Source organism: Felis catus, chromosome B4 (assembly GCF_018350175.1).
Source record: "Felis catus isolate Fca126 chromosome B4, F.catus_Fca126_mat1.0, whole genome shotgun sequence".
Classification (NCBI taxonomy): domain Eukaryota; kingdom Metazoa; phylum Chordata; class Mammalia; order Carnivora; family Felidae; genus Felis; species Felis catus.
Window position 1 is genome coordinate 15,676,259 of NC_058374.1, and position 26,891 is coordinate 15,703,149.

At 40.6% G+C, this 26,891-nt stretch overlaps 2 protein-coding genes across 5 annotated transcripts in view; one reads left to right on the forward strand and one right to left on the reverse strand.

Moving 5' to 3' along the window:
- RSU1 (Ras suppressor protein 1) overlaps positions 1 to 26,891 on the reverse strand; it is a 355,401-nt gene that overhangs the window by 21,533 nt on the left and 306,977 nt on the right. The window lies entirely within an intron of this gene.
- Positions 1 to 26,891, forward strand: part of PTER (phosphotriesterase related) — a 69,510-nt gene that overhangs the window by 5,301 nt on the left and 37,318 nt on the right. Inside the window, exon 1 of one of the 4 annotated variants that reach the window (XM_019833991.2) lies at positions 462 to 1,880. The exons of 1 other annotated variant lie outside the window; for it this stretch is intronic. Coding sequence is in view for 1 of the 3 variants with exons in the window: in XM_045060944.1 (XP_044916879.1) it covers positions 9,127 to 9,132 (6 nt within the window). In the remaining 2 variants the exon portion in view is untranslated. Of the gene's footprint in view, positions 1 to 461; positions 1,881 to 8,755; positions 9,133 to 26,479; positions 26,674 to 26,891 lie in introns of those variants that run through there. 2 more of the 4 variants (XM_045060944.1, XM_019833990.2) reach the window with 2 other exon arrangements.

Genomic DNA, 26,891 nt, shown 5'->3' on the forward strand with positions numbered 1-26,891 from the left:
TGTTTGTTACCACAGCATAACCTTGCCTATCCTGACTAATGCACTCGGGTAAGGTCTGATCCATGTGCCTCCAGGAATTACTGATTTCCAGTTTACCAGATACAGTGGGAGCCTAAGAGAGAAGGCACCCTGGAAGTCTTGCTGTTGTGTCTCATGTTGCTCTTACTGTTGGTAAACAGCAGGGTACTTGTTTCCATAACGCTCAACTCAGCTTCAAGATTTTAATCAAAGGGGGCAAAATGGCATTTAGGTGTTCAATCATACCCTGTAAGGGCAGCCATTGTTAAAGTGTAAAGTACATAAAGGCTCAATGTCCAGAGGAATTAAGGCTCTCATTTCTATTTTGAAAAACACTACACACACACACACACACACACACACACACACACACACACATATTATTTTTTTTAATTGTCAGCTCACTTCCAAGTTTTCCAACACAGAGAAATGTTCATGGGTTCAATGTTAAGAGAGAATTCTTCCCAAGTGTCCGTATCCGCGGATGCATTTCAAAAATGATTTTGTCACCAAAGGACATTGGAAATGCTTCATCCATAAGCATTTTTTAAGGCATTTTTAAGGCATTCATTTTCATTTTTAAATGAATATTTACGTATGGTTTCCTGGCTATCTTACTTTTGCGCTAAAAGCATCAGACCTGGGCTTTGCTCTCACTGTCCTGGAGGCAGTGTGTTCGCACTTTTACTCTGAGTTAAGCAGAAGTGAAGCAGGGAGCATTTTGCTTTGGGCAGAGCCATGCGGTGCTCCTAGGGATGTTGGCTATAAATCCATTCTCCCTAGAGGTTAACAATCAAAGTTCTCCCCCTCTCTTACTCAGACGAGTGATATGATGATGATAAATTGCTTGGACATGACTGCCCCAAGCACTAGTGTGATGAATTATGTTGTTGAGGGCATGACCACAGATTCTCCATTGTCAGTATGCCACATTGAATATTGGCAGTATTCATAAATAGCCTCCTGCCAATTTTGGTCACCGCTTTGCATATTAAATTTGCTGTTTTCACAGGTCATGGTTCTTCGTTCTTAATCAACTCTGTCTTTCCCTGAATTCACTTAACTAATCAACCTTTTGTTTTTCTGTTCTCTACTCGCTAAACCGATGGGGCGTTCTCAGAGTTGTGTTCAGTAAACTTCGAGTCTTTCTTCACAGAAACTGTTAAAATAGTAATTATTAGTCCTTTTCACTAAATCTAGAGTAATAACAGCTTATCTTGCAGTGGCTTAATTGGGTCATTATTTAGCGTTTGAAAAGCACTTTGAGGAGAATATTGGTAAACACTGTTGTTAATTTAATGTTTCCTTGTAATTGAAAGTCCACTGCACCCGAAAAGTCCTCGGTATTACTATGTACCAACAAGGATTTCTTAGTACTGCTTACTGTTTTCAACATTATATATCTACTGATTTTTGAAAAATTTTAAATATTGTCATAAATTCCTAAAGTTATCATGTTTACACTGTCCCACTTCTACGTGTATCATCTACTATATTCATTACACATCTGAAAAGTTAAATGTTATGAGTCGTGCTCTCTAAAGTTTGGAGGAAATAGAAAGCCCAACCCCCAGTGCAGAGGTATGTCACGTGCTATCTTCTACACAATCTGTGTGTAGTGTCTGATTAACTTTTCAGCAAGCTGACCTATTATACCCTGACAAATAACTGAGGTAAAGAACGCTGAGTCCATATACTGAGCTATCACCTGATTGTCATTAAACTTTGTCGAAAAGGGTTAGATTGAATCACACGTGCCCGGCCAGCCCTTTGAACAAATTTTCTGCTCACTCTAGCCCCAGGTTCCCCGGTGTAACTAAAGGCCACTCTGTAGCTTGGATTAGGCAACCTCAATACTGAAGGTATGTATGACTTTGCTAGGGTTGCGATAGCAAAGTAGCACCAGCTGGGCGACCTAGACAACAGATATTTACTTGCTGGCAATTCCGGAAGCTACAAGCCCAAGATCAAGGTGTTGGTAGATTTGGTCTCTTAAGAGGCATCTCTTGGCTTGTAGATGGCCACCTGTCCCTATGTCCTCCCTTGGTCTTCTCTTTGTCTATGTTGTCTATGTCCTAATTTCTGCTCGTAAGTATAGAAAATGGTCATATTGAATTAGAACCCACCCCCCAAACCCCATTTTAATGTAATTACCTCCATAAAGGCCCTATGTCCAAATCCAGTTACATTCTGAGGTTAAGGCTCCAACATATAAAGGTGGGCGGGGGGGGGGGGCACAATTCAGCCCATACTCCTAAACTATAATAATGATCTGTGGAAACTACCAGTTTTGGAGTTATTTTCATTGCTTATCAAATCTGAGCAGACAGCTGACGACTACAAGCGTTTGGAGGTCTACTCAGTATAGGAGCTTCTTAACGTTACTTAGAGGAGGGCTTTATGCTTGAGACTAAAACAATGAAGTAATTTGATAAACATTGTAGCAACATTAAGTGAGTTCTGTATACTTTATTAAGATGCTAACCTTAAAGTGTACATAATTAAGTATACCTTGCCATCTGAACTACCACCAGCCAAATATTTGTTATCACAACTCGCCAATATTTTTACCCAGAATTTCCTCTCTGAACCAAAAACTTGGCTATGATTAGTCCACATGCTTGTATCATCAAAAAGGGCAACAGGATGTAGAGAGCACAGGGGTCCCAGCTCAGATCTCCCCCCCCTAGAGGGGAACATCTTGCCCTCATGTTGTTAAATGTGTCGAGCATTTTTGCCTTCATGTTATCGGCTGAAAACAGGAGAGTTTCTAAGGAGAGATGATGAGCCTAAGAAGGCAGAAAAGCTCTTACATTTGAAAAAAAATATTGGGAACGTGAAAGCATCAAATACCTCAATCTGACTGTTACCTGCCTTTCTCTAGTATGGGTACTATAGTTGTTTCTGGAAAGCTTTACAATGTTCCTTCAGAATAGAATAATAGTGTTCTTGTGATTCTAAAAAATGTCTTTTGTAGTTAATTAATAGCCAGAAACCCTTAGAGGATTGTTATATAGATCTCTAAGAGTATGTTAGTAATATTTGGGATAATTGGTTGGTAGTTTTGAATGAGCTGCGGAACATTAATTTTCCCCTTAAAAACTGTTTTCATTAGAATTTATTGTTGAAGCTGGGTGATGGATACCTAGAGGTCCATTATACTGTTCTCTCCACATTTGCAAGCTTTTGAAAATGCTCGTATTAAAAAGTTGAACTGAAATGATTTTTTTTCTTAAAAAAAGACATGAATGAAATATATAGCCTCCTGCAATGCACCCATCATGGGCTCAGGGACAAATTACATTTGAATAATGAAGTATGAGTGCATATGTAAGACAATACATGTGTGAGTAGAAGGGGTTTTTTTTTTTTTACTACGAATGTTGCCATAGAAAAGTATTGTTGAGACCCTTATCTAGGAAAGGCTGTGAGAGTGTCTTTCTTAGTTGTGACCTAGATTATTTGACACATGTTTTTATTTATCACTCCCTGGAGTATGGCATATCTGTCATTTCATGAGTCAATGCTTTTCTACCAGTCATGGAGTTGCCCCGGCCGCATTTTCTCCCAGTTGAGTCTTTTAGCTTCAGACACTTTCCACCTGTAGCTATACAAATCCATTTAACACGGGAATTCAAGAAGAGGGTGCGAGCTTCCAATGTCCCATGCCTGGCGAATACCTTCTGCCCAATACTTTCTATAAAAATGTCCTCTACTCCTGCAAGACGGGTGTTCACAGATTGCCGCTAGGCAAGAACAGATCTCTGCTGAATGTACTTTGAGGAAAGTTACTCCAAAGCCCCGTCTCCAGCCTGTTGCTGACACTGCCCATCCAAGTCCCCCCAGCTTCCACAGGGAGGATTAGGGACTGTCCCAGACCTCTCTAGTGAGTCTCACTCACATTCCTGCATAAGTCGAAGGCCCAACATTGCTTTGAATTTGCCCCATTCTCATTCAGAGAAGTTCATCTTCAAGGTGTTCCTCTTTGTCTTGCGTAAATATTTTGGAGGAGCTTAGTGTATAAGAAGTAAAGAACCTGCTGTTTTGAGCACTCGCATTACTGAGCCTTTGACCTTACAGACATATTTGATCTGGTGGGTGTGAGGGGAGGGGAAGGGTCCTGCAAACCACACGGCAGTGCTCCCTTTGGACATAATTCATTCCTCCCAGGCATTATTATTATTTTTATTATTGTTATTTTTGCTTTCTGCTTATGAGTGGATTTCAGTAGAAAGCTCAAAATATTTCAAGCTAAGAGAGCCAGGTTTAAAATGATCCCTGTGGAGATTTTACGTAGTTCTCTATATTGTCTATTGAATTTCATTTAACTGTTAGATTTAAAATATATAAAAGAACATATACAGCTTCTAGCATTAGGGATACTTCATGGACCTTTGCTACTACTTACTCCTGACACAGTAAAGTCAAAAGGATTAGTTTCTAAATTCCGTTGCTTTTTGATAGACCAAATCAGAATTGTAAAAGGTTTTTTTATATAGAATTTTCACAATGCATTATGTAGGGATGGTATAGTTTCTTGTGAACCTGTCTTCACTTCTTTATGTTTATCTCTGCGTTAGTAATACCTTGGCTAAAATAAATATTCATTAACTATTCTTATTTAATGTAATGATTTCATACCATTAGCAGAAAGGAACGTTTCTTTATATGTTGTTTCTATACAAAGAACAATGTATTAAATTTCAGAGTTTTCTCTACTAAAATTGGAAAACTTACTCAGTAGCTACACCATGTCTGAGCCATAATGCCCCAATTTATATTCTTGACACCATGTATCATATTTATATTTTTAAATCAACCTCATTTAAAATAATGTCAACAATTACAGGACCAAGAAAAAGGTCTAAGAGTGAAAAGTGGGTGATAGCTTTCCCTGCCTAATTAGAAGTCATGATTGGGGCACCAGAATAGCTCAGTGGGTTGGGCTTCTCACTCTCGATTTCAGTTCAGGTCATGATCTCATGATTCATGGGATCAAGCCCCACATCAGGCTCTGCACTGACAGATCAGAGCCTGCTTGGGATTGTTTGTCACCCTCTCTCTCTCTCTCTCTGCCCCTCCCCAGCTCACGTGTGCATGTTCTCTCTCACTCTTTGTCTCAAAATTAAATAAATGAACAGAGAAAAAAGTCACGATGATATTTCTGATGAATTAGGAGGATGTTACCCCCAGAACAGAAGTTAGTTCTTTGATAGGCCCAAGAAAAGAAATGTGTTACAAGACACTGTAGAGATATATGCCTTTTAATTTTCACAAACTCAGCATAATATTCATCAGAATGAATGAATTCATCATTCATTAATATTTATCAAGTTTGTCAAATTTGATTCATTCTCCTATCATTTTTAAAGCATGTTTGCTATGCCCAGGTACTACCTTTTCTAATTACTTAATATATTTTTTTAAAGTAACCCACTTTTTTTGCTTTGCCCTTATCCAAAACAATAATCTCCATAAAGTCAGAGGCTTGCAACATTAATACTTTTTTTTCTAAAACACATTAAAATAAACAAATATGTGTTTAAAACATTGTTTTAATTTTTTTAAATGTCTTATTTATTTTTGAGAGAGAGAGACAGAGTGCGAGCAGGGGAGGGCCAGAAAGACAGGGAGATACAGAATCTGAAGCAGGATCCAGGCTCCAAGCTGTCAGCACAGAGCCCAATGCGGGGCTCAAACCCACGAACCATGAGATCAAGACCTGAGCCGAAGTCAGACACTTAACCAACTGAGCCACCCAGGCACCCTTCTAAAACACATTAAAATAAACAACTATGTGTTTAAAAGACCTTAAATGCCCATATATCACCTAAAATTGGTTTGAACCACCAGTGGGGTATATATCACACCTTCTGAAAACATTGACAAAACCAAGCAGATTATTGACTTTTTTACTTATCTCGCTGTCCATGAGGAAATAAAATAATCATTGGCTGTGAAGTTGGCACAAAACAATTTTCAGAATAGTCTCCGTACTTGTATTGTGATAATTAGAAAATGTGCACACTGTATATGTATGTGTGTATATATGTGTGTGTGTGTGTGTGTGTATATATATATATATATACATATATATATAAATGCACATATATACACATGTACATAGGTAGATAATGGATCATGTTAGCTGTTATTTGGGAAATAGCCAAGAGTTTTCAAGTGCTTAGATACTGAGCATCATTTATTTGAGGCTAACAGAGCCAGCATTATTTGATCCTGGCGTCTCTATTGTACTGTTAGTCGTAAGCATTATAAAGAGTGATAATTTAAAAAGTAATAATCTGACTTGTGAGGTATGTTTATTTCATTCTTCTGTCCATACTAATCTGAAGTTTATAGTAAAGTAAATGCTGTAATGTGGTTAGAGGGTGGTTCAGAAAAAGAATTAGAAAGATATCAATAGATTTCTCATTTGTCGTATAGAAATGTTCTGTCTGATTTTCGACTATATAAATATCCCCATTTATCTAATGTCTAAACAAGGTGAAGTCATGGGGAGCCACTGCACGAGTTCTTTACAGGTCATTTACTGCCTTTTTGCCTAGAATCGTGGAATTTGTGTCCGGAAAGAACTTTGGAGATCATCTTGTTTAACTCCTTTGTTTTATCTGGGAGAAAACTGAGGCTCATGTGCTACATTCGCCCAAAGACACATGTTGATCCTATCAACTTTTTGAAACATCTGTGTGCTTCGTCAAGCTCTAGCATTTCTTCCTATTGAGGAAATAGTGATATGTTCATAAGAGCGTTCTGTTGCATTCTTACATTTCTGAAATATAGCAGCGGAGCATTAATATTTGGTGGTACTCTAGATATTTAATAGCTACTGACTATTGCTTGTGTCAAATAAAAGATGAACTCTATTGAACATTATCAGGAATGTTTTCTGTTGCCTTTAATATATTTGAGTGAGAAAGGAAAATGACATTTTCCTAAACAGTGTCAAGATATCTTTTACAAAATAAGTAAGATTTGTGTTCTTAAGGGGAGTACCTTCGGATTCAAACATCCCATTCTTGATTCTTGATTTTTACTCTGTATGTCTAATAACCAAGCAAATAATAAGAAAAACTGGTAATCAGGGGTAATAAAAGTAAATTCTGATATGAATTCATAATGGCAGATGTTCCTGGGAAGAATGAGCCAGAAGAGTTTAATTACGTAGGATGCCTAAGCAAGAGCCCAAGGAAGAATCGGGTAGCAGGTGCCCATAGACTTTACCTATGAAAATTAAAAATAACTTCTGAAGGAAGGATAGCTAATTTTGTTTATGTAATACGTTTATATTGCTCTACAGCTTGTTGGTAAAAGTAGTTTTGAGCACTCAGAGAGCAATCTTTCCCCTCGTCGTCTTCCAATTAAAAAAGCAGTATTACTTCTTTTCGGATACTGAGCCAGTGAGTAGCTCCAAGATCTCCCAGGCCCGCACAATTTAAGAAAAGGGAAATTAGCAACCCTTCCCCCTCAGAATGCTGTGATCTACCAGAACAAGAAGGCAAAGCAGGTCTTTAATAATACAAGAGACATTGCCAGTTGTTAATTCCTCCGCTGTTAATGCCATGGGAGCTCACGTATTCCCAATCTGCTGCCCGTGTGCTCAGACCCACAGCACAGTGTGTTCCTTCCAGCCGTGTTAATTTACGCATCCGTCCATCCTCAGCGCTTATCGGATGCCTGCTCTGGGCCAGTCAGGGTGCCGAATGCTGGCTGTGACGTTCTCACTCACACACCGAGCGGAGAGGATTCCTTGAGACTTACGATCATCTGTTTGCAATTCTCCTGTGGTGTCCCCAGACAGTACCAGATGATTAGAAGCCCCTCAAGTGAACACAATAGGCTGCCAGTCTTGCAGCGTGTGCCATTCGTCACTGACACAACCTAGTCATTTAGCCCTGTGGCTTCAACCCAAGGAGAGTAGTAGGGGCTGGGCAGTGCTTTTCCGAGTAGGAGTTTCCTTTTGCTGGCCCTTGGTCTGATGCTTCGGAGACCGTCTCTGCTTATTCTCCTAGCAGTAAAGAACAAGGTCCGGCTTCCATTCTGTCCACCCAGCGGGGGAGATGTGTGCAGAGGAGACGCTTCCTGTCCGAAACCTGTTCCCGCTTCCTCTGGCCAGGAAGCCGTGGCTCTGGCCGTGGCCGCTACTGGTGCCTTCAGTGGCCTGCCTTCTCCGCAGGCTTAGTGAATGCGGAATGAAGACGCCAGCCTGACTCTTAGGAGCCCTGATAATGTGCATTCCATTTCTGTCACGCAGCCCTCATGTTCAGTCTGTTTAACCCTTTATAATTATCAATTGTTTCCCTTGAGGAACACCTTGTGTGGTTTGTTCTCACCGTCTACTTAAATGCCGGTTACCAGAGTACTTTGTTTATTTGGAGCCTATGAATTGCATTGAGCTCTATGCTCTATAGAACTTGTTGCGAACCTGATTAAACAGTAAACTCCTTGAAGACAGGGACCAGGGCTGTTTCTTTCTGTATCACAGAGAGGGACTGACCCAACTGATTACCACTGTTTGAGTCCTGAACAAACAAACACAAAGAAAACCCAAACAAAACCCGTCCATGGTGTGCAAGGGCGTCTGTTCAATTCAGGGTTGTGTCGCAAACCTCAGTGCAAAATGCACGCACTTTATTGCTGAGCATTGCCTTTTTTTTTTTTTTTTTTTGAGCTTTCCTACCACAATTAATCTTATATGGTAATGCAGTGACAATGAGATGATTTCTCCGGAGAATCTATGCTAATACTATTAAAATGCTCTTACCACGTCAAAATGATTGCAGTGGAAGGCACGTGGGGACCGTGCTTATGTGATTATGATATTATAGCGATGGGCGATTACCATAGGAAACTACTAATTCAACCCTGCAGGGACTTGCATTATGAAGCCATTATAACATGAGATTATAATGACACAATAACTCGGATGCACACTCGTGATGTGAAAACTAAAAGCTAATTTGAATGCGAGTAGTATTTCCATTAAATTGTAATTAAACACCGAAAGCCATGCTTGTTTAAATTTAGGACGGAGACCTCCAATCCAGAAAAGGAAACTGTGGGTAAAGGACGCACGCCAGGCATGAGCTGATGATGGTGAGAAACCCTTCCCAATTCTGCCCTTTGGTACTTAGTGGGTATGGAAACTCACAACAAAGTGGCCTCCCCAGACTTCTTCTGTCTGTGCTGGCTCCCATTACCCGAAACCAGTATCAGGACTTAGCCTCTCTGGGTAATTTCTTTCAGGTTATTCTCTATGCAAAGTATATACATTTTCTTCAAGAAAAAAAACCGTATTATGCAATGCTTTTAAAACCTACTTCTTAATTCTTTCTATCCCTCTCAGAGTCCAGGAGAATCCAGTTGCTAAATTTTTGTTTGTCTTTTAAAGGTCAGCTCAAGATGGGTGATTTTACATGTCAGGAAACTTATATTTGACTATTAGGGAATAGTATTTGGTGGGGTTTATGCCATGCCATCTATCAGGTACAGGGTGATTCGGTAGTAAAATTTTCTGATTCTGTTAGAAACACTAGGTAGTCTGTTAACACTTCTCTCTGTTAGGGAAGACTGGTGCATTTCAGAAGCCAAACATTTCTCGTTTATTCTCCACTGATAATCACTATCTGGCTTAGGTCAACATAAAGATAGATTATAAAAAGTAAGAGCTACTGTACTTGTTAGATATACACCTGCATTAGCGTGTTCAGATGTTATAAGGACGCACAACAGCTAATATATACTCCCTCCTAATTATGACTAAAAGTGGTTATTACTCCTTGGTTTAAATATAGTGAAGATGAGTTTTTGTTATTAAGCATTTCTTTTGCACTTAGATATGCTGTATGCTTTAGAGTTATTTTTATTACTACTTATTGCAACAGCCAATTTAAGCAGGGAAGTCTAAATTACTCGAGTCCTTATTTTTATAATTAGGAAGAGGAAAATGCAGTGCAATTAAATGGCCTGCTTGATGGCATCCAGTCAGCAGTGGGGTTGGGATAGGATTTTCTGGTCCCAGATAATTGTAGCTTCTTCCTTGGGCCATTGAGTGATGTCACCTCTGAATAGTACTCCCACGTTAATGGATACCAGGATAACTTAATGTGATGTTTGTAGCAAATATCTCCATGGTTAAAGGAAAGAAACACTTGCCTGTCAAATTGGGGAACTGGGTTCTATCTGGGGCTGTCTGGCCTTCAGGAGATCGAGCAGTCAGTGTTTGCACCTAAAAATGAAGTCATTGAATTAAATGATCTGCATGGTCCCTTTCTGCTCAAAAATTCTGAGATCAAATAGCATTTAACAGTCACTGAAATTTACATATGTTAATTATTTTTAAATATTATTATTTTAAAATAATATTTAATAAAATATTGATTTTACTTATTTTAAAACTATTAACCTAAATTCAAAACCATACCTTATTTAGATGCATTTCATAATTCAATGTGTTTTAGCAGATCTATAATTTGATTTAAAACTGCCTTTTTTATTTAGGGAATTTATTATAATTAGTAAAGCTACAGATGTAAGTCTATCCAAGGAGAAGATTAAAAGTATAGTCCTTTGGTACACTGGCAATATTGGTAAAATACGTCAGAACTACAGTGAAATGAAATGTATAAGTATATAAATATATAAATGCTTTGTGGGAATTCTTAGGAAGCAGGTAATAGTGATGAGTAAGATTCCAAATTAAAATATAGTGCTGGGGCGCCTGGGTGGCTCAGTCACTTGAGCGTCTGACCTCGGCTCAGGTCATGAACTCAGTTTGTGGGTTCAAGTCCCACATCAGGCTCTGTGCTGACAGCTTAGAGCCTAGGGCCTGCTTCAGATTCTCTGTCTCCTTCTCTTTCTGCCCCTTTCCCTCTCTCTCTCTCTCTCTCTCTCTCTCTCTCTCTCAAAAATAAATAAACATTAAAAAATAAAGTAAAATAAAAATAAAATATATTATTGGCTAGACAAACCTTCCTAAATCTTTTAGGGTACCTTACTTTTATGGGGGAAAATACATAAGCAATTACATTCCCTTTATATTTCAATACATATATGTGACTAAGGATTGGTTATTTAAAAATTTGTTGTTTGCCTATAGAAAATTTTCCTAATTTAGTGAATCTTTTTTATCTAGAGAATTCCATTAGAGCATTTTTCCCCCTGCCATCTCAAAGATTGGAAAAGAGAAATTATTGCTGTATGACCCATGAAGCTATTAGATTTGCCCTTGATCCCATTGTAGTAAGTCTGCTTTCAGGAGTAGAGATAAGCTGTTTGTTATTTTTAGTGCATCAAATACTAGTCTTTCCCAAAAAAGAGGTTTCTGTGTCAGGTGCCACACTGTTTTAGAACTAGGCAAAATTTGTCATCTTGCCTTCTTCCCTAGTTCCATTAATAAAGACTGTCTTTTTGAGACAATTTTCCTCAAACTTGAGGCTCCACAAGTTGTCATCAAAATTTTTGAATTTACATTTTCATTTTTATGATAAACCAAACAATTTTAAGCATAGTCTGGATCAATACAACCATCATTCAACCAAATATTGCCATAGGATTTCATTATTCATATCTTTGTTTGTTTTTAACACTTCGGTGAAAAGAAATTATTGCCTAAAACAATAACACTTATCTTTTTTCACGATTTTTTTTCCAAACTCGGATGTTTTCCTGGGCAACATGACTGCATTTTCTGGGACATCAGGAGGTGGTTAGATTGACACAGTGGCGTCGTGGTCTGGTAAAGTGGTTTGGGCCCTTTCATTTCCTTGATTAGAAGTGGAGTTGTTTTATAAACAGGAGCCTCTAAGATTACTGCATGCATGTTTGTTTTTCACCATCTGACTTTGGAATCTGTACCGCTATCCGAAGGGTAGAACCGTGAGTCAAGACTTGTCCAGTTTTCTACTCTTCAACATTTTTTCTAGCCCTGTGATTCGTACTGTCTTCAACCTAACCAGTTCTATTCCCTGATCTCCAACAGACCGGTGCCCGCTCTTCTCTCTGGTGTTGTAGGGGGGAAGCTTGGGGATGAGTCTATGGAAAGAACTAGCCGAACTTCTGGCCAACCAGTCAATCAAGGTTAAAAGACTGTACATCATGATAAATTGGGATTCTTGTCCTGTGTTTTTTTTTGTTTTGTTTTTGATTTTGCAAAAGATGGATAATGTATATTCTCTTGGTGCACATTTTAGGTGTTTATTCATAAATGTTGGTCAGCTCTCAAAGGAGAAACCTCAGGGGTCATGGTGTTTGTACAATTTTTAAAGGTCTCCCAGGAAATGCTTACAGAGCCTATGGCATTGTATTTTGCCTTCAGTGAAAATAGAAGATAGCTCATCATCCTCCTCTGAATAATAACCCCATTTCCTCATTGGTGAAATGGGAACAATAATAATCAAAAGTGGGTTTCATCTAAAAGTATGTCCTATGGTCCAGTCTTCTAGCTGGATATTTTCCGATGACTCACCTTCTGCTGATCCCTTGCCAACTTTGCAAGGACATTAGGAGATTTAATTAAAGTGTGTACAGTGCCTTAAGCTCTTCAAAGAAACACATAGCATTATTATTGTAGATAATACTTTTGAAATTCCATAATCTCTTGAAGGTAATGAAACCAACAACATAGAAAGTGGGGGCTTCAATGCAGTTTTATGAAGAACTTCCTACGACGTCATATTAATAGTGGCCATCATGTGGCTTTGAGAATGCAGACTTCAATGACTGAACTTTTTAATTGTAAATATTTTGATTTAATGTTTTCCCATCAATAACTAACACATTTGAGAGGTCAATAAGTATTCAAGTCATGATGTTTCTGGCCCACTTTTAAGGCTTTATAAATTTTTTTTTTTACTTTTTTTACTTCTTGGTTTAAAGTATGATTAAAAGGAGTACTTTACACTACTCCCAGCATGATATTTTGTAAGTTAGAGAAGGGTGAAAAAGAGAGTGCTCTTCCGGGCTTCTTCTGCCCTGACATGTAGTTCTCCTGCTCTTAAAATCCCCCGGGAACAATGAAAATTGCTTTAGTTTCCTAACTCATCCCCTGTCTCCAGCATTCAGTCTATACGCACGCTGCCCATTTAATTACCATCCTAACACAGGTCGCTTCCTCTGGATCCGGTGCCTGTGTCAGTGTCTTCACTGTGGACCTGCCATGCATCATGTGTATGAGCCTCAGGGGGCTGCTTACAAATCCCAAAGCATGCCTTTCGTTGCTCATGCCCCCAGGATGCCTCCTTGTAAAAACTCTTTGTGCAGCCTTGCCTAAATGCCCCCCTCCTCCAGAGAGCCCTCCCAAACCCTCCAGCACTGATGAATCTTAGCCAGACACATCTTCCCAGAACATCTGCTTGGGACCTCTTTTCCAACGTTACTGCATTCACTTGAACATTGCAGGTGTCCCACTAATATATAAAAAATATTAATTCCCCATTGAATGCTCACCATGTGCCAGGTACCATGCTGGGGGCACTTTAGCCTCTTACAGTAAGATTATTCCTTTTTCATCTTTGTCTCTCGTAGTATCCTCCTTTGGATGCACTAGATCCTTAGCAAACATTTGTCACATTGAATTGAAATGTACCCGGGTGAAATTTCCAGATGCCCGGAAAGCAAACGTCTTTATGTTACCTTCCTGTCTTCTGTGAATTTAAAGTCCAAGCTATCCCTCAACTCTGTAAACCAAAGCAACTTCTCTTACTATTTCAAGGAGAGTAACACCAGCTGGTCCCAAGCCTGCGAAGAGGCTGTAATGTTCATGAAAATATCCAATTGCTTTTGGCTAACCTTGCCTCCCATCATTGTGAAATTGAAGGTGGATAGAACGAAAAGTGTTCATTGGTTGAACAGACACCCACTGAGCATTTACTTCTTGCCAGTGGCTCTTGTAGCCCAGGGCTGGTACCTACTTCTCCATGTGTGGGGATGGAACTAGAGAGATTATCAGAACAGAACCTAGTTCTAGAGATGACTCTCCTTTGCATCAGGCATGGCATGGCATTCCTCATACAGCGGACCATGTTTTGGAAACCACTAGAACAAGACAAGATGGGCCAGAACCAGGCTGGGAGAGCTTCTCGCTCTCCTTGCAGTGGCTCTCAGACCTTCTTTTCTGCATGACTATCCTTTTTAACACCAAACAGGAGAAGCCTGACAATGTGAAAGCCCATTCATGGCACTGATTCTTCGTAACTTGGAATTAGCTAAGCAGGGTAGCGGAAGTCAAGACTTTTCTAAGAAAATCTACTGTATGGTCTTCAGAATGAAGGACCTGAGATGATTTTGTGGGAAATAGCTTTTAGATACACATTGGTTCATGCAACTGAAGGGCTCTCTGTAATCCGAGGAAGAGTGCTTTAAAATTAAACTACCTTAAAAAGAAATTAATGTGGATGGTCTATACATTTTAAAAATTAGCCTTATGAGTCGTTATCCAGTTTTACTCCTTGTAAAGGATGAGCTACTGTCATGAACCACCTGCACTAATTTAGATAGAAAATGTGCTTGAAGATGAAGTCACTTGCTGTTGGTTATTTCTGTGCTCAAGAATCTTGCCCTGGGGTGCTTGGCTGGCTCAGTCAGGGAAGTGTATGACTCGATCTCAGGGTTGTAAATTTGAGCCCCATATTGCGTGCACAGATTACTTAAAAATTTAAAAAAAAATCTGGGGCACCTGGGTGGCTCAGTTGGTTAAGCAACCAATTTCAGCTCAGGTCATGATCTCACGGTTTGTGGATTTGAGCCCTGCACTGGGCTCTCTGCTGACAGCTCAGAGCCTGGAACCTGCTTCAGATTCTGTGTCTCCCTCTCTCACTACCCCTCCCCTGCTCACGCTCTGTCTCTCTCTGTCTCTCAAAAGTAAATATATGTTTTAAAAAAGTTAAAAGGGCGCCTGGGTGGCTTAGTCGGTTAAGCATCCGACTTCAGCTCAGGTCATGATCTCACAGTCTGTGAGTTCAAGCCCCGCGTCAGGCTCTGTGCTGACAGCTCAGAGCCTTGGATTCTGTGTGTGCCTCTCTCTCTGCCCCTCCCCTGCTCATGCTCTGTCTCTCTCTGTCTCAAAAATAAATAAAAACATTAAAGTTTTAAAAAATCTTACAAAATTAAAAATTAAAAAAAAATTTGCCCTTATTACTAAGGGAAAGTTATAAAAAAAACTTACATAGTACCATGCTGGGTACAAAAGAATAAGCTTAAATGGCATGTTCACTATCTTCTGAGAGCTTGCAATGCAAAAAAAAAGGGGGGGGGGTTAAGTTGTAAAAAGAAACATGGCTTCAAAATCCCAAGCCCCCAAACTTTTGGGAATCCATTTTCCATGCTTTTTAATAACACTTTTAGCTGTTTCGGTTTAGGGAAATAATATGAACTGCTGGAAAAGGGGTGTGCTATGATCTCAGAATTATCTGTTGTCAGAAATGTGTTACATAAATATTCCAGGACAACTTTTTTAGCCCTTTGCCAACAACTGTTAACCTGCTCTTCCTTCTTGGTCCTTCTTCTACTTCAGTGTGTAATTTCCACGCTCCTACTTTAATATTTTTTTTCTTCGCTTTATGTGTCTTTTGTGCAAGTTACCTCCAGTCCTTCGTGGAAGAAGGCTGGCTCAAAACAAGCAAACGTATACATGTTAATCAAGTACTGACTCTGTGCCAGGCACTGCAGGTGGCTGAGGACTCGCGACTGACTGAGACAAGGACTCTGCCCTCAAGGAGGTCAGAGTCTGGAGGGAGAGACATTAACCATTAACTTAAGAAGTGAGTTTCAAGGTAAAGGTCCAAGGGCTAGGAGAGAACTTAGAATCGGCATGTTTACCGGACTGCCTGAGCCACAAGGCGGAACATCAGGAAAAGCTTCTGATGATGCCAGAAGCCCTGATATTGATGCCCAGCAGAAGTGAGCTAGTAGAGAAAAAGGGTGGAGGGGGCTGGGTTTGTGTAAGCTGAGGAAGAAAGAGGCAGAGAAGCGTGAACAGTCTGAACCCAGAGAAGGGCAGGCAGTTGAACAGAGTGGCAGGAGCAGAGTGGGTTCAGGGGGCGCCACCAGGCTCTAGGTATAGATTTGTCTCTTAAGGTTAGCAGGACGACACCCGGGGGAGACCTATCTGAGTCTGTGTTTTAGGAAGAGCACTCTGTAGGCTCACTGAAAGCGGACCACAATGGCAGGGAAACCGGGTTAGAAGCTCCTAGCAGTAATCCACCTGAGAGAGGGGGATGGTGGCTGCACTGTGGCAGTGGCTGTGACGATACAGAGGGACGGAGTGAAGGAGAGATTAAAATGGTGGTGTTTGTGGCATTTAGAAACTCCCTGTGGGTGAGGTGGGAGTCTGGGGTGACACTGGGTTATTTTTTTTTTTAACCTAGGCGGCTGATTCAATGGAGTGTCGGAGAGAATTCAGACAATGCACATCTCTAAATTCTGTCTGAGGACTAAATGTGCTTGGCAGGTAGTAATCATCCAATAAGGTTGCTATCGTTGTAACTGTAGGCTAACCTCATCTGGTTAGTTCTAACGGAACTCTCTAGAAAGTGCTGCTCATGATCGACATGTGCGTTCTCTGAGCAGACTCTGGATCAGATGGCAACTTTCGAGACTCTTAAGTTTCTTCCATTTTCTTGGCCTGTTTCCTCTTATAATATCAACCAGGCAACGAACGTTTCAGTAAGAACTTGAGATAAGAGATATCAAGTCCTTTGTGTGGCACCATATGCATAATGGAAGCTCAGCAAATGACAGCTTCATACAGGAATGGAAGGCGTCATTGTTGGTTCTCAGCCTCCAGGGGCTGGGGGTCATTCTCTCTCATGGATCTTTGTAACTCTCACAGGCCCTGCCTACCCAGCACAGGGCCTTACACTTAATGCTGGCCAGTAAATATTTATTGAAACTAGAATAACTGCTACTTCATCTTTTCTTGTCTTTCTGCCAAAGGTGGTTAACCCTCTTTTAAAAAGATTCTTTTTATGGTTTTGTCTTCGCATGGTTTATCTTTACTTAAACTTTATTTCACTTGGGCCCTCTTTTTTCCTTCTAAATGATGACCCACATTTCATAATTTCTGACGTTCTCCTATAAAATGTCTCCTTGACAATCCCCCATCTGAACTCCTTTTTTTATTAATTTTTTTAATGTTTGTTTATTTTTGAGAGAGAGAGAGAGAGAGAGACCGCAGGCGGCCCGAGCCAGAGTGCACACGTGAATGGGGGAGGGGCAGAGAGAAGGGGACACAGAATCGGAAGCAGGCTCCAGGCTCTGAGCTGTCAGCACAGAGCCCGACGCGGGGCTCATACCCACAAACTGCGAGATCATGACCTGAGCCGAAGTTGGACACTTTGGCTGAGCCACCCAGTCACCAACCCCCTGACCCCCGCCTCCTCCCCCCCCGCCCCAGCCATCTGCACTCCTGCCCTCTCACAGGACGGTGTTTGATAGTGAGATCTTGGTTCTTGTGTGACTTGACTGTGATAATTACTTAGAGTGCTAAACCTTTCCTAAAATTCTTACCGGGCTCCAGGATTTCCACTAGAGCCAAGATCAGTCCATTAAGGACTTGGTAAAACAGCTTGAATTTAATCACAGTGAACCATACTCACTGCAGAGACATGTAATTTGATCAGAAATATTTGCACACAAACATACCAAGTCTCAGGCATGGCTGGCAATTAGCGACTCCGTGATAATAAAGAAGAATTTGAAATAGCTCTTGAGCTCACGAATCTTTGCCTGTCTGTGTGTTTTCGTTGGGGAATTCAAAACATATATTCGGTTATTTTACATGCGGCACTGATATAAGCATCGGGTAGGTTTATACTGGTATCATTGGTCTTTTCCCATTTTACTCCCTTTTCCTGGTTATAAATGAAATAGATAAATATAAAAAATAAAAAACAGAAACTTGGAAATACATTAACCTGGGAAATACATTAAATTGTAATGAAGAACAAAATGCCACCCAAACATACACATAACATTTTTGTGCTTCTAATTAAGCTCTACATGTATGTAGATACATATACTCTCCATAAATTTATAGCACTTAAAATACAGTTTTGTATTTTGCTTTTTCACAAGTTATAATAAGAGCATTTTCCTGTGTCATTAAATAGTCTTTGAAAGTATAACTTGAACGTTTGCATAATGTTCTATCATACGTGTAAACATTCCCATACTGTGAGATATTTTGGTCGCTATTCTAAATAATGCCATAATGAAATCTTTGTGCGTAAATATTTTTTTACGTGTCTCTAAATATTTCCTGAAGACAGATTCCCCAGCAGCAGAGTAACATTTTGAGACTCTAGATACGTATTGCTAAACTGCTTTTCAGAAAAGTTGGGCAAATTTGCACTGTGGCCAAGGCTGCGCGTGTGGGAGGGCCACCGTATCACCACTCACTGTGATCGGTCTTATCTTTCACAAACCACACAGTGAACCTGTGGGTCAGATTTGTTTTAACTGCCTCCCAAGTGGTGCTTTCTGTCCTAACCCCATAATGTGATTTCTGTACACTTTTAGGACTAGCTTGCCATTTAAAGAGGAAAGATTTTTTCCTGCAGTGTGAAGCTAGATTTCTATTCATGAAAAATTTCAAATGGTTATTTAATGTTTCCAGTGTGGCAAGTTACGTTCCTTAAACGGGGCATCCATTTTAAATGTTTTTGTCATTTAGCACCGTTCACCCAAAACTAAAATCAAGCAAGCATCCCTCTTCCCCTCGTCACGTTTAGGGGCTTATCTAGCAGCAGTAATTCCAAATAAATATCCTAGTTAGTTGGGATTTGGACATTTGGACAGCTATTTGAAATTTGGGCAGTTGTCCATTATGCTGAATCCTCTGGAAATTATTTTTGAAAAATACATCATGCTTTATTTAGTTGTAGTGTGTAGGCATGAGAATTTTATGTATGTAGCCACTGCTTTCTTCATTTGGCCCTAAAAATGCCTATTTTAAACTAGATTGTCACATTTGTTTGTATATAAGAGAAGATGTAACTATCGTAGGGTATTCTAATCCAGTGGGATTTCGGGTTCTACATTTGACATGCCCTTTCCACTTGCAAACTTCAACCAAAAAAAATTTTTTTTTAATTCTTATTCGCATTTTAGAGCTATAGCAAATTTACTTTATTTATTTATTTATTTATTTATTTAATTTTATTTATTTTTTTTAAGTAAGCTTCACACCCAGCGTGGAGCCCAGTGTGGGGCTTGATCTCACGACCCCGAGATCAGACCTGAGCTGAGATCAAGAGTGGGACACTTAACCGACTGAGTCACCCAGGTGCCGCTACTTTATTCATTTTAGAATGAAACTTTTGACTCTTTCAGCCTCGTTCTTACATAAGGCATAAGCTCATCACTTTCTTTCTGTCTAATCTGTTCAGTTCAGGTTCACAGATGCAAACCAAATGCTAGATACTATGTAAAGACAAGGGACACACACATACATAAAGACACACAGAGCACATCGTCAGAGACAAATCCCTCACCAGATCGAGTCAGTACAATGTGACACGTGCTGGAGCATACTGTTGGTCCCCTTATATGATGTACTCACTTACAAGTGCCCCTTCCCCCAGTTAACAGGTTGCTCAGATAAGCCAATTCTATGGTCTACCCAACTGACCATTCAACAACCAGGTTCCGTTCAAGCATTGCTATTTTCCCTGTGTGGATTTCTGTGCCTGCCTAGCACCCCAGCATCTTTTTTTTTTTTCATCTCTGGCTGACTGTTGTAAATATTGATAAATTTCAAGAAATATGATGCAAGTAGATTGCAAACTGAAAGCCTTAAAAAAAAGAAGATGCAGTTGTGGTGAGGTCGATGACAGTGATATTGGAAGAGAACTGTACTACATACAAAGCCCAATGTGGAATAAGTTGCATCACAACTGCATAATAAAAGACCTTGGTAGGGGCGCCTGGGTGGCTCACTTGGGTAAGGGTCTGACTCAGGCTCAGGTCATGATCTCACAGTTCGTGGGTTTGAGCCCCAAGTCAGGCTCTGTGTTAGCAGTTCAGAGCCTGTTTGGGATTCCCTCTCTCCCTCTCTTTCTCTCTCTCTGCCCCTTCCCAGCCTTCTCTCTCTCTCTCTCTCTCACACACAATAAATAAGTAAACTTAAAAAAAATAGAGGGCCTTGGTAAAAAATAAAGCCTTCAGAGATACTTCCGCAAAGATAGCCTTTTTCGTCACTGGGTGCAAAAGTCAAGTAATGATGTCATTTCACATCATTTTCTCACCCCCAAATCTAACATTCAATTACTTCCTTGTTCTATAATTAGGACATGTTTATAATTATGACTTATTTTTATCATATTTATTTTATTTTCTCATTTGAAATATTGATCAAGTCTTTTTTTTTATTTAAAAAATTTTTTTAACATTTATTTATTTTTGAGGCAGAGAGAGACAGAGCATGAATGGGGGAGGGTCAGAGAGAGGGAGACACAGAATGTGAAACAGGCTCCAGGCTCTGAGCGGTCAGCACAGAGCCCGACGCGGGGCTCGAACTCACGGAACGCGAGATCGTGACCTGAGCCGAAGTCAGCCGCTTAACCAACTGAGCGACCCAGGCACCCCGATCAAGTCTTAATATAACTTATTATTCAGTGTTGGTCTCTGTATTTTCTGGTTACCTACTGCTGTGTGACAACCCCAAACCACAGGTTTCAACGACCATTTTATTATCTCTCATAATTCTGTGGGTCGGCTATATTCTTCTCGATTGGCCATAGCTGGGCTCGCAGTCATGTGGAATCGTGGCTGAAAATGTTCAAGATGACTCATTCATTCATCTGGTGCCTTCTCAGGGACAGCCTGGATTCTGGGGTGCCTGCCTCTCTCACTCCCCATGTAGTCTGAGGGCCTCTCCTTCTCCACATTAGGGGTAGCTATACTTATATGGCAGTGCAGGTTTCCCCAAAGCACAAAAGCAGAAACTCCTTCCGAAGATTTGGGTCCCAAACACATCGCATCACTCCCGCCACATGCTATTGGTTAAAGCGAGTCACAGGGAAGCTCAGGTTCCACGTGGAAGGGAGCTGCACACAGATGTGAATACGAGAAGGCATGGTTCACTGGAAGCCATCTGTGGACACCAGCTCACACACTGTATTAAGCGCATTCATTTAAAAGGCACTTCCAGTACTAGTTACCCCTGGATAATGAGGACCTCCTATAGCTGTAATCGCTTTGGTGGGTCATTTCCAAAAGCCTAATGAGCTGTGATGTCAATCGCAACAGTCAATCTGCTTTTAAGAATCACAGGCCTCAAGTGGAGGAACTAATAAACAGATTACAGCCTCTGATTGATTCGTAAACTTCAGACCCTTACTGTTCGTTTTTTGAAAGAACAAGTTTGGGTTTATTTGCCTAAGGATACTCAACAAATGTTTGGAAAATAATTCACAGTTTGATGTATATAATAAGAATTTGGAGCATTTGTGTGTGCCTTATAAATTAGGTAGTGCTTTTAGGTGTTACCTTATTTGCTTTTCATTTCAAATCTTGCAATAAGGCAGATATTCCAGTTTTCAAGGGAGGAAACTAACTCATGGTAAGCTGTTCAATTTTTCACAGTTACACAGATAGGAAACATTGGAGCCAGAACTCCAAGTTTAGGATTCTTTCAAACCAGCCATCCCTCCTAGGGTTCTTTTAAACTTAGAAGGATCTCAAACTAAAACCGATTCTTTCTCTCTCCATGTACATGTGTGTATGTATTCACACATATATAAATTATACATTAAAAACACTCAATAGGTACATCCTCCATTGATAGTTAATGAATGAAATTGATAGGTAGTGAATGCAATTCGCCCATTCTGTTATTATATACATATATGTGTGTATACACACATGCACACACACACGTTTATAAACTGTACATTTTAAAAATCAGTAAGTACAGCCTTACTGATAGGGAATGAATAAAATTGAAAGGTAATGAATGAAATTCATTCTCATTACATATATAGAGATGTATATATATATATGCACATGTATATAAAATATACATTTTAAAAACCATTCTTAAAATACACCTTCATTGATAGATGAAGATTCTTCACTGAATGATCTATGGAAGGTCATTAATATCCATTTCAAGCTAAAGGATATTACAGAAGCATGAATGTCATCTCGAAGTCATCTGGTCCAACCCATTTATTTCATAGATGGGACAACAGGCTCCAAGTGGTTCAGTTAGTTGCCCCAAATCACACAACTATTTAGTGAAAGAGCCAAGACCTGTTGACTCTGAACCTATTGTTCTTCCAACTAAATCAAGCCACTGAAGACAGCTTCGGCTCAGGTCATGATCTTGTGGTTCTTGAGTTTCAGCCCCGCGTGGGGCTCTGTGCTGACAGCTTGGAGCCCGGAGCCTGCCTCGGATTCTATGACTCCCTCTCTCCCTGCCCCTCCCCTGCTTGTGCTCTGTGTCTCTCTCTCTCAAAAATAAATAAACATAAAAAAATAAAAAAATAAAACATTAACATGTGGTTCTCCTGGAATTAAAAGTAATGCAAATTGGGGGCGCCTGGGTGGCTCAGTCAGTCGAGCATCCGGCTTCGGCTCAGGTCATGATCTCACAGTTCGTGAGTTCGAGCCCCGGGTCGGGCTCTGTGCTGACAGCTCGGAGCCTGGAGCCTGCTTCCAATTCTGTGTCTTCCTCTCTCTGTTCCTCCCCTGCTCACACGCTGTCTCTCTCTCAAAAATAAATAAAGATTTTTAAAAAATAAATAAATAAATAAATAAATAAATAAATAAATAAAAGTAATGCAAATTGTAAACTCTTTAAGTGACTAAATACAGTTAAGGACCAGCTGTGCAATTTGCTGAAAATATTGTTGTTTCTGCGAGAAAACTAGTGCTAAGAACCCATGGAAGAGGAAATTTGCTCTGGGAAAAGCTGAGAACTAACTTCAGGGTTGAGTTATCATGGTTGTATCCAGTAACTTGTTACGTGTTTTACTCCTAGGATTATGTTCGTAGCAAAATCAAGGAATTTACATCAAACATTCTCACAGAAGTGAGTGTAGAAACTTTCTCTGAGAATGAGGGGTTGAGATGAGCTAAATCTCATTTTTTTTTTTCCAAATGAAGGAAAACATAAAGGTCAGTTCTGTAGATAGCATTCTGACAATATCACACTTGTCCCAGCTCTGATGTTACTATGACAAGTAGTGAGTAATGTTGCATTTTGACCTGAATACAAGGCTTTTCCGCCGTCCTCCTTTCCTCCTTCCACCTCCCCTCTTTTTATCAAGGAGGAAATGTTTTCAATTTGTTGACTAAACAGATAAAGTCAAGAAGCCAATAGTAATTTGCCAAAGTCATAGTGTATGTGACCAGCTGGCACCTGTTTGAGTAAAGAGCCCATTAAAAAATGGGCAGAGTTGGGGCGCCTGGGTGGCGCAGTCGGTTAAGCGTCCAACTTCAGCCAGGTCACGATCTCGCGGTCCGTGAGTTCGAGCCCCGCGTTGGGCTCTGGGCTGATGGCTCAGAGCCTGGAGCCTGTTTCCGATTCTGTGTCTCCCTCTCTCTCTGCCCCTCCCCCGTTCATGCTCTGTCTCTCTCTGTCCCAAAAATAAATAAACGTTGAAAAAAAAAAAATGGGCAGAGAAGGGCGCCTGGGTGGCTCCAGTGGTCAAGCCTCTGGCTCTTGATTTCAGCTCAGGTCATGATCTCACAGTTCATGAGATCGAGCCCCTCCTCTGGCTCTGTGCTGACAGTGCAGGGCCTGCTTGGGATTCTCTCTCTCTCTCTCTCTGTGCCCCTTTCCTGCTCATGCTTTCTCCATCTCTCTCTCAAAATAAATAAATAAACTTTGGGAAAAAATGGGCAGAGGACCTGAATAGAAATGTTTCCAAAGAAGACATACAGGTGACCAAAAGACACATGAAGAGATGATCAGTGTCACTAATCATCAAGAAAAGGCAAACTGAAACTATAATGAGATCTCCTTATACCAGCCACAATGGCTAGTATGAAAATGGCAAGAAATGACAAGTGCGGGTGAGGATGTGGGACAAAGGGAACCCTTGTTCACTGTGGGTGGGAATATAAGTTGACACAGCTACTGTGAAAAAGTTCTGGAGGTTCCTCAGACAACGGAAAATAGATATAGCGTATGATCCAGCTATTACACTTCTGGGTGTTTGCTGAAGAAAACAAAAACACTAATTCAAAAAGACACATGCACCCCTATGTTTACCACAGCATTATTTACAACAGCCAAGTTAGAGAAGCTGCCCTAAGTGTCCATTGATAGATGAATGGATAAAGAAGATGTGGTATCCATTGGAATATTACTGGGCCGTGAAAAAGAGTGAGATCTTTCCATATGCAGATAGATGGACCCAGAGGGCATTATGCTAAGTAAATAAGTTGGACAAAGACAAATACCGTATTTCACTTCTATCCAGAAGCTAAAAAACAAACCAACAAAACCAGAAACAGACTCATAATACAGAGAACAAATTGGTGGTTGCCAGAGGCAAGGTGGTGGGCGGGATGAGTAAAATGGATGAAAGGGATTAAGAGGTACAAACTTCCAGTTATAAGTCACAGGGATGAAAAATACAGCATAAGGGACATAGTGATATTGTAATAACTGTGTGGTGACAGATGGTAACTATACTTATGGCAAGCATTTCATAATGTATATAATTGTTGAATCACTAGATTGTACACCTAAAGCTAATATAATATTGTATGTCAACTATAATTCAGTTAAAAATAAAAATTTTAGGGGCATCTGGGCGGCTCAGTTGGTTAAGTGTCAGACTTTGGCTCACGTCATGATCTATCTCACAGTTCATGGGTTCGAGCCCCCATCGGGCTCTGTGCTGACAGCTCAGAGCCTGGAGCCTGCTTCCGATTCTGTGTCTCCCTCTTTCTTTGCCCCTCCCCACTCATGCTCTCTCTCAAAAATAAATAAAGTTTAAAAACAGTTCTTTAATAAAAATTTTAAAAAGAGAGTCAATTAAGCCACAGGCCGCATCCTGTCAGTTGAGCAGCCCAAAGTGATTTCTGGCTTTAATAATTACTGGACTGAACTACCATTTTTTTAATGTTCCATTTATTTATTTTTGAAAGACAGCAGGGGAGGGAGGGGCAGAGTGAGAGGGAGAGAGAGAATCCCAAGCAGGCTCTGCACTGTCAGTGCAGAGCCAGACAAGGGGCTCGATCTCACGAACTGTGAGATCATGACCTGAGCCGAATCTGAGAGTCAGACATTTAATCAGCTGAGCCACCCAGGTGCCCCTGAACTGACGTCTCATTTTAGATGAACTCTTGCTCAGGCCCAGGGAGGCCTGTGCTGATCCAGGGGAGGGAATCTTTCCCAGGCACACCCATCTGTGAGTGGCTTTTTCCAGGAGTGTCACCTCTTGGGTATATCTCCATCACCATCTTCATATGTGGGATTTGGGATTTGGAGATATCCTCAGATCATCTCCCCAACTTCCTTAAATAGGGCAAAAAAGGAAAAGAAAAAAAAAAAGCTTGGGAATGAAACCCACCGTTTTCCTCTGAATGCAAAATTCAAGGCTGTTCATTTGTATCTGCGAGTGGTTCTGTTTTATTTATGTCACAGTCTGAAGAACTCGCTGGGTCCCATTTTTCCTCTGTGTACTGAAGTGGTTGGATTTCTTTCCCTTTACGCAGGTAGAGTTATTGATGTTTTGACAATGCTTAATATGAAAAGTTATAAGCCTCCATGCAATAGGGCCACACAGTCATATATACGTGGGCAAGCAGACAGGTACTGTGCATGGGGAGGAAATCCTGTGTCACCACCGCTCAGCCACCAGACCGATATTGTTTGCGTGAAGACAGGTCACAGGCTTGAAACTGCACTTGATGAAGTATTCAAACGAGCTTTAAGAAATATTATGTGGTTTAAAACATACATATTTCGATGCCAAATCAAATGTCAGCCCTAAGTGCAATGTTTATAGGGTGCTGCGGCTCTGTGCGATACAAACCATAAAAAAATAGAAGCACCTGCATATTTGCACCAGACGGCACTTTTTTCTGAGGAGCCCATTATTTGGAGGATACTCTTACAGCATCAGCAAGTCCGGTTAGAAATTTCCAGCACCTCCTGCTGCTTCTGCTTTCCCACCATCTCCACTGCTGTCCTCTCAGACAGCCACTACCTGATTTTTTTTCCAGGTTCTAGCAACGCCCTGTGGGTCTCTGCAGGCACACTGGCTCCCCTTCGTCCATTCTCCACAGGGCTGCCTGTATTCAGTTCATATCTTCTCCTGCATAAAGCTGGGAAATGCTTTCCCATTTTTTTTTAACCGGCGGGGGGGGGGGGTTTGATCAGGGAACAAAGATTTATTATAGAGATCGGAAGTTGCACAGTTGTTGGGGAAGTGAGCTGAGAATCAGTGCAGCAAACGTCACTTGCCAATTTAACCAATGCGTCTAAACTTGCAGGGCAGGAACCTTCAGCCGGGTCTAGGACCAGCGACAGCAGGGACAGGGGCCCCGAAAGGGCATGAGTCTCTGAGATCTACAGGAAGCTCATTCATATGTGAAATTCTCAGGAAGCCCTACCCTCTGAAATGTGGAATGTAACTGAAATGAGCATTCAACTCCAGGAGACAGAAAAATCAAAATGAGGTATAACGATCAGGGTGAAATAGGTGTAGCAAAATCTTGGGGAAAACAAAACTAAAATCGCCCTCAAACTACCCACCCACCACCAAATCTCCAACAATTTGGCAAATCTGCTCTGAATTTTATAAAAGTTAATTCATGTATATGTTTTCAAAAATGACACATCCTACACACTGTCTCTGATTTCCAGTTCAGCACTATAGCACGGATCCCCTGCTCTT